The sequence below is a fragment of the Bombus bifarius genome, unplaced genomic scaffold, assembly GCF_011952205.1.
Source record: "Bombus bifarius isolate JDL3187 unplaced genomic scaffold, Bbif_JDL3187 scf7180000010100_frag, whole genome shotgun sequence".
Classification (NCBI taxonomy): Eukaryota; Metazoa; Arthropoda; class Insecta; order Hymenoptera; family Apidae; genus Bombus; species Bombus bifarius.
This window is the reverse complement of record NW_022885512.1, coordinates 7,397-16,794: the sequence shown is the minus strand read 5'-3', so window position 1 is coordinate 16,794 and position 9,398 is coordinate 7,397. Positions and strand designations below refer to the sequence as shown.

The 9,398-nt window shown below is 35.1% G+C and overlaps 1 protein-coding gene across 1 annotated transcript; it reads right to left on the bottom strand.

Annotated features, from left to right (window-relative positions):
• Nucleotides 1-2,211: 2,211 nt before the first annotated feature.
• On the bottom strand, nucleotides 2,212-9,037 carry LOC117216057. Its single transcript, XM_033462583.1, has 5 exons — nucleotides 9,000-9,037; nucleotides 8,564-8,921; nucleotides 3,273-3,385; nucleotides 2,676-2,774; nucleotides 2,212-2,565 (listed from the first exon to the last, which is right to left on the bottom strand). Exons 2-4 carry the CDS (start codon nucleotides 8,889-8,891, stop codon nucleotides 2,742-2,744), a joined length of 474 nt encoding a protein of 157 aa, XP_033318474.1. The 5' UTR covers nucleotides 8,892-8,921; nucleotides 9,000-9,037; the 3' UTR covers nucleotides 2,212-2,565; nucleotides 2,676-2,741.
• Nucleotides 9,038-9,398: the final 361 nt, after the last annotated feature.

The following is a 9,398-nucleotide window of genomic DNA, read 5'->3' as shown; positions in this document are numbered from 1 at the left end:
TACATCTAATATTTGACGTAGGTAACATAGTAAGTAGTGCTGATCTTATGATTCCCCCAGGAAAATATGGATGGTATCACACTATACTATATACAAAATATTTTTGGGTTAATATGGCTGCGGCACTCTCAAAAATTTGTATCTTAAATGCTATTAGCAAGCAATTGGATAATTGGATCAATGTCAGTAAACCTGTGTCTTGGCGCAAAATAAAAACTAAAATGAAGGAAAGGAACGAAATTCTCCCCGCACAAATTAGTTTCGGACATCTAGCCAGAGAACCTATTGGTGAAGTAACAATCGAAGAGAACACGGAACCAACATGCGCAGAATATCTCGAAGATCTGTTCAATAAAATTAACACTGTACAACGAATGGCAAGATAAAATTTGATAAAATCCAAACTAAGACTAACGATCGACGAATTAACCCTCAAGATTTTAAAACAGGAGATTCGATATATCTACTAAAAGAACCTAGTAAAGGAAAATTCTCCGATCAATATACTGGACCATACAAGGTGCTAGAAATCTTGCAGAACCAGAACGTCAAGATTGAAGTAAAAGGGATTCAGCGAACAGTGCACTTAAACAAGCTAAAACTAGCGCATAACCGAAATAAGCAATGAATAAAGTGATTTCAGTGGGCAACGTAGTGCGGTAGTGTATGTTGTAGTGCTGTTCGTCGAATAATACAGATATCGAACACCTAAAAGAGAAAAGGAAAAATTATTATATGTACTCTAATTATTGTTTGAATATAAAACGTGTTGATTCAATAAATAATTAAAAGAGTGAAAGTGAAAGTTACCTTGTGAACAAGTAATCATCATACGAGAAGGTTTACGTGCAAAATAGGTTATGGATCTCGGCTTGCGAAACACCATGTACAACAGCCAGCTGAAAAATAAATGAACAAATTAACTTCAACTGCCTTAATGCAAAATACAACAGTACTAAATGTTATAACAATACTATGGAAGCATGGCACTGTTCGTCGAACAACACAGATGGCGGAAACCTGAAAAGAAAAAGAAGTTTATTACAAATGATCCGATTACTGTTTGAATGTAAAACGTGTTAGTTCAACGAATAACTAAAACAGTGGAAGTGCAACTTACCTCGTGAACAATTAATCACCATACAAGGAAGTGTACATGCATGAATGTCGCAGATTAACAAGAAGAAATAAAATAGCTGATAAGTGTAGAAAGTGGTTAGAAAATAATTAAGATAGATTAATTGAAAGTAAAAGGATATCTTATTATGTATTAATCTACGTAGTATTGTTATATTATTATATCTAACATGTAGAAGTGGATTTTGTAATACACAATAGCGGTCGCACACACAATGCATTATACACATATTAAACTAAATAAACTAAACAGTACCTTTATGGCCACAGATATAAGACGATTGAAGACAACCGTAGTAAGTATCCAAGGCATATCGAAGAATCAGGTGATGTTGTGGGAATGATCTAGGTAAGTGATGCAGCATCGGAAGAGTAGAATCTGAAGAATTACAGACAATGTTAATCTAACAAGTAGGTTTTAATCACTAATAAGGGAACTAACTCATATCATACACAAAATAATAGCAAATAGCAAGTACATGCAATAATAAATTAATAGGGAAAATAAGAAAGGTTAATAAACACAGGAATAAGTTAGAAATTAATCAAGATAGACTAACTAAATATTAACAACATGACTGAACTCGGTGCAAAGGAATAAAGTTACGTTACACAAAATATCTGGTAACACAATACACAAAAAAAAAGAAAAAAAACATTAACTAAATTAAACAAGATTTATATAAATGCGAGTCACGTATAATCAAAACAATGACTATCGAAATTGGAAAACAACACAATCTATGCTATCGCATTAAGGTAGCACACGGTATTGACACACACAATATCATGAAACACAAACAATATTACAGAAACACTACAAAATAAACTATAATGATTAACAAATTAACTATTTCAACAACACGCTACTGTTGACATTAAACAAACGATACACGCAAGCGACCATGTTGAAAATTCGTCGCACGCACCCCAACACAAATAATAGCTAATACAATGTAATACAGCATTATAATAGCAATGCTAGGTACAGAACACAAAAAAAAAAAATAATAAAAAAAAAAGAAAAAAAAAGAGAGAGATAAGGAAAATATATATAATAAACAACAACTAACATAACCATAACATATTATATATTATACCACATACAGGGATACAGTATTTGTACAAAGGGATAGGTCCGAACAAAACTTATAAAAAATTATAAAATATATATATTAACTGTTTTCGTATGTATGTCCAGAACAGGTGGCGAGTTCATCGACCCTAACATAGAGGACTCAGACGGGCCCGTACCCGCATTCGATCTGGAAGCGACGGAGGATGTTCAGTCTTGCCTCTGTGTTCGGTTGATACGTTCTGTCTACCATTTAGATAACGGTCATCTTTGTCAAGACTGTTTCGATAACTTAGATCCAGACCACCAGGACCTATGTGACGACCCACCCACTCATTTCATATGCGGAGTATCCGCAAGAACACGAATATCATACTGTCGTATGTGTGATATAAACCTAGCGGACCTACAACCCGCTATATCATGCCTCCAATGCATGATCGTTTACACTAATCTAACTCACCTTGAAAGAAACTTTTTAGTTCAAGGAATAGCAATCCGCGCCGTAGAACTATAAAGTACTTGTATGCTACGCACAAGACCAAATACTGATGCTATCCACCTGTAAACAAACGACATTTATAATTATGCATATAATTTTCACTTATGTTTACCAATATATATATGCACGCATGTTGTAAAGTAGGCGATATCTATGACACTCACTTCCATTGATAATCCGAGTGACTCGTAAAATAAGTCGTCATATTTATCATTACACGCACATATATATATATTCAAAGACAAGCTATAATTGTAATATCTATTCCTATAGATAATATATACTTATATATTTATAACGATAAAACAAATCTCATCTATATTACTTAGCAATACGTATGCATATACGTATATAATTATAACCCAGGTAGCATTCATGGTATTTATTTTCACCGATAATAAGTTTTAACAAAAAAAAAAAAAAACATATAAATATAAATTTTTTTTTATATATATTAATAATAATAAAAGATTATTCTTATTTCTAATAAACTCGAGAGTAAGAAACAATTTAATAAATTGTTAATAGGAAGATGAATCGCCTGGTCATCGTACTTACCCTCATCAAAATAGCATACGGCCTGGTAGGATATGACTGCAATGGCAACCACCTCAACGTTACCACTATCTCTCTAAACTCCATCGGGGACTGCAGCATACAGCCTACAATGACTGAAACCCAAGATATTTATATACGACTACTTCAACTCTCAGAATTTGAATTTACCAAGGTAAGGCAATGCAAGGTGCAAATAACTCGAATTGTATATTACTGTGGCATGCACTTTCACACGTCGGCAGTGCATAACGGATTCGCCGAATACCTCCATGAAACAACCGACCAACAATGTGCAAGGATGCACCAAGACGGCACATTTTCACTCGGACCACAAAACCTTATAGTTGGCCTAAAAGATAATGCAACAGAAACAAGGTCGCTTGTCCTAGCCGGCAAGCTAACAGACGACGGCAGCTGCCAGGGAACACAGTATGTAGACCCATACGGGAGCTGGGAAAAGGTCGTCGTACAAGCAACAGTAAGGATAAGTTTAAAATCAGCAGTTGTGCCAGTACGGATCGAGGCGAACAAAATTCTACTGAAATCAGGAACAGTATGTACCTTTAGCGAAGGAAACTGTCTAGACGCTGAAGACGGATACACTTATTGGCAACCACAACCACCCTCACCATGCAAATTTGATCAGTACGATGTGCTATATGAAGGAATTGCTACAAAGATCCAGGAAATAAAAACCAACAGAGAATCAGCACAACCAGTTTACGCACTAACAACGCAAGAAGTAACATTTGCACTGACTAAAACCGGAGAACAGCCACTGTGTGGATATACCCTACTATCCACCGAACACCCCAAATAGTTGAAACAACAAGAGGAAATACGTTTATCTCCAAAAGCAAGACAGCAGTCGAAAACTTGGACATATTCGCATACGTCAACTCAAAATTCATTTACGTAGAGAAACATATTAAACGACAAATGACAACATTGTACCATGATATACTGACACAAAGATGTACCACGCAGAAGAAACTAATAGAAAATGCTTTAAGCTTAGCAATCTTACTGCCCGATGAATTTGCATATACCATATCCAAAACCCCAGGACACATGGCCCTGATCGCAGGAGAAGCAGTCCACATAGTCAAATGCATTCCGGTACAAGTAAAAGTACGACATATAACAGAATGCTACTCGGAGCTACCCGTTTGGCAAGGGAATCGCACCGCATTTTTAACGCCAAAAACACACATCCTAACGCAACACGGAAACCACAGAGAATGTAGCGCGGTACTACCTACGCTATACAATATCGACGGACTCTGGCACAAATTCGTACCAAAACCCATGGAAACAATTGCACCACAGGAACTCCGCCCGGACGTACGCCAAACGTGGCAATATTCAGCACCATCGTCGTTGGCCACGAGCGGAATATATACCCAAAAAGACCTCGATGCACTACGGGACCACGTCATGTTCCCGGCAGAAAAATCTGCAGTTTTGAACACATTGGCCAGAGGAGCAACAGGAAAAACAATCGTCCCTGGAACAGTAAACATCCTGGGAATGATGGACGAAAACACATTAACGACAATAGCAAAAAATACCGTATCAAGCTTATGGATTGGTTTTATGGAATTTGGAACTGTCAGTGCAGCAATATTTGGAATACTTGTAATATTTAAACTAATCAAGACGATAATAGATATAGCCATACACGGATACCAGTTACGTGAAACTTACGGATGTGGAATCGCCCTATTAGGAGCAATAAGCGGCTCAGTTACCCACCTGCTACTATACCTCAAAAGAAAACGAAATATCGATGATCAAACAGCACAACCTCGAGGGATATCGATAACACCGGTAGTCACTTAACAACCAACGCCATCTACGTCCGCCTTGAGCGAACTCAGAGACACCATCAGTCAAATTTCCTTTGGAAATTTGAACTCCAAGGGCGGGGGTGTCACGTCCCGCGCTCCGCACGCGCCGTAACAAGAACAAGAAAACTATTCTATACAAAACGCGCGAATAAAGATTTGAATGCACAAACGAACACACGGCGCTACGAAACTAAAGGAAGGATTAACAAAGCGAGGGCGACTAATAAATCCAACCAATATAAAATAAAATAAATAAAACCAGCTAACGGATTGAACGAGTTACGAACCAAACAAATAAACCAGGAAATAAGAATAACTACAAAAAGGGAAATAATTGAAGCGCCAGAAATACATGTATATATAAATATATTTTAATCAATCAACTTGGAGAGTTACATATAAGTATAAACATATATGCTAGATATGTAATAAACTAGTAAATATTAGTGTTAGTGCTTATAATACTATGCAACAAATACAATATTATCAATTTATGAAATATAAGTATATACGAAGTTAAAAACTAATAGTCTAACGAATACATAAAACATACAATATTGTATTATTAAAGAAATAAAAGTTACATTGTCAGAAACATATATATATGTGTGCGCATTCTATTAAACAGAAACATACTTAAAACTAGCCTACGTTCCGGTAAAGAGTTATAAAATAAGAACTACGCTACGAAACATGCATGTCTCTATATAAACATATAAAAATCTATATTCTAAACTACTACTAATCTATGTGCATTCTACAATCTGAAGTACATATTTAAAACTAGCCTACATGCCGGTAAAGCATTATAAAATAAGAACTACATTATGAAACATGCATGTCTCTATATAAACATATAAATAATCTATTTTCTAAACTAAAACCACTATTAATAATCTACAAAAAAAATAGAACACACAACGCAACACTTGGGACCAAGCGACAACCTGTCGACAGGCCAAACGCTCAAAATAATTAACACCGCAACGACTTGAGGAATTGCTTACAGAAATTCTGTCATCAAGCACAAATATGTAAACACACATTAAACGCACAATAATCTAGAAACAAAACCTTCAATACTATGTTGTCACAATACAAAATATATATGTATATATGAAATCAAATGATTGACACATAACCTCAAATACACAACACTATATCACAAAAGAATCTAAATGAAAATCACTTTGCCAGAAATATATACATATATACGTGTGCGGGTGCGTGTTCTATCTTATTAAATGAAATTAATATAAAATAAATAATTAACATTTCATTTCGTACGAACACTACATGAACGAGAGAAATGTACATATAAATACGTATATATATATATATATAAATATATATATATATATATGTATGTGTGAGTGCATATGTTTTATATTATCGAATACTCTATAAAATAAACTACTCAAAACAATAAATAACGCAATCGAAGAATTACAAAACATTAGCCATATTGAAGTGACACACAACATAAACATATATAAATATATATATACATATTATACTATTGTCACTTTAAAACAATATTAATAAATAAATGTTCCAATTGCGGTAGAATAAGGAAAAACGAGCGACAGACGAAAAATTACTTCGATATCAAACAAAACTAAAGACCCGTCACTAAAAACTTTACTGATGACATTTATGAGCAGCCATGTTGGATTTACACGCGTCATGGCGACAGGAATATTAGGGATTAATGGAAGTCAGGCGCGAGAAACAAATCATGAAAACACATTGTTAACACTTTTCTTTAATAAATTCTATGCGCAACTACAAATGTAAAAAAAAAAATATATATGTATAATTAATTAAAAGGGGGGAAATATAAAATTGAAAAAAATAACAAACGTAAAATAGATAACCTAACACTATCACATTCAAAATATATATATATATATATATATGTCGGGTTATCATTAGGATTTAAGGCGCGTAACGATTCTTCGTTTGAATTAGCCATTGTTTTACAAAACAGAGAATATATTTACACGAATAAACAAGGTTTTACAAATATTATGAATAATGAATTTTGTAAATGATATGATTGATTAACAAATGATAAATTAAATTATTAATTAGATTAAAGAATAATAAGTTTTATCGAACAATAAAGAAACGAATAATATATCTTACGATTTACTAATTTAACGAATAATGAAAATTAACGATTGATAAATTTACAAATATTGAATTTAATTTACGCTATAAACAATGATCCGGGGTTCAAACGAATACACGGTCAACGGGAAAACTTTAAACAATTTTATAACTCAAAAATACGTTTGCTGAATCACTCGGAAAAAATTACTCGATGTATCACTTTCCAAGGCGACCACACGAATGCCTCTCTGATTAAAATCTTTTTCGTAATACGACTGCATTTGTTTGTTATATTCTCGCTGGACACATCGAGAAGGTTCCAATCGTTGTTGCTAGGCAATATCTGTCAAAAGTTTGTTATATACTCCTTGGAAACATCGAGAAAGATCCAAACGCCGTTGCTAGGCAGTTTCTGTCTGGAGATTGATTCCTCATACAACGTGTGTCCCATTATATCGACATCTCTAAAGTACAATTCTATGTGATTTCTAGGGAGAACAATACAACCGATCCACACCTTCGTCAGGCAAAACGTTTATCCCGTGACCGTGGCTACGTTCAGCGACCAGTTGTCACCTCGAACCCACTTTCGCTTTTCACAAATGTCAAACAATTACAGATGACAATTACTTAATTACAGTTATGATAAAATCTGGGCTAAAGCATTAAAAGGCTTTCTCAAAATTGCATAGGGAAGGCTCCGGTTTTCATTTCATCTCCGACATATATATACATATTATACTATTGTCACTTTAAAACAATATTAATAAATAAATGTTCTAATTGCGGTAGAATAAGGAAAAACGAGCGACAGACGAAAAATTACTTCGATATCAAACAAAACTAAAGACCCGTCACTAAAAACTTTACTGATGACATTTATGAGCAGCCATGTTGGATTTACACGCGTCATGGCGACAGGAATATTAGGGATTAATGAAAGTCAGGCGCGAGAAACAAATCATGAAAACACATTGTTAACACTTTTCTTTAATAAATTCTATGCGCAACTACAAATGTAAAAAAAAAATATATATATATAATTAATTAAAAGGGGGGAAATATAAAATTGAAAAAAATAACAAACGTAAAATAGATAACCTAACACTATCTCATTCAAAATATATATATATATATTTAGATAATAGATAACCTAGCACTATCACATTCAAAATATATATATATATATATATTGAACACAAAACAAAATACATCAAAAAATTAATAATAATAAGGAACATCAAACAGCGAACCAACGAAATTGAAGCAGCTACACTAAATCAAAATCGAAGCAAGGAGCTCCGGGATAAAGTTCGCTGAACTTACGCATACACCAATAGCGCACAACAGGGGAAATTCCCTTTCTCCCAGAAGCATGGTGACGAAGATGTGCCTCCAAAACCTCTTCGGGAATTTCATTCGCAAAACGAACTTTCACGCAACGATCGGTATCAACGATTTCAACCAGAGGGGGTTCCCTCTCCAATACGACGGTCTCTGCATCGAAGAAATTCTCGTCGAAAGTAACCAAATCGTCAAAGCCCAATTTCGACACGGCCTCGGCACCAATGTTGAATAGTTCCTCCAACCACTCTGATACTCGTGGTTTATCACAGGGCCGCATGCGTTTGATTGGTCCTCCCGAGTCGCCCATGGGTTCTTCGGAATCCCTCTTTCGCTTGAGCTGAGAACAACACGGTATATTTTAAATAAAACGAAACAGGACGAATCAAGCGGACTAAAAACAAGACTAAATACGTACCAGGGAAGTCTGGAAAGGAACCTCTGATGGAAACGACTCCGCAAACATTGTTCGAACGTCGATCACCGAAGCCTAGGGAAATAGCAAAAAAGGAAAAAACAATCAAAATCACAAAAACAACCTTAATATGCAAACATCCAAACTTACGCAAAACAACTCGAAGGAGGAGGTCCTTGTTATGGGAGAGCAGCGGAGCTGCGCGTGTTTACCCAGTAAACATTGAAATGATAATGATGCTGCAGCCATCAGCCCTTCCACGCGCCGAAGAACACCGGTAATTCCCACGGTACAGCACGTGGAAGTTTCTCGTGGAAAGGATTAGATCAGCGTGGAATGCTTCAAATCTCCTAGACGCTAGCTCAGCGGAACACAGGACTGATAAAAACTAAGTCGAAATAT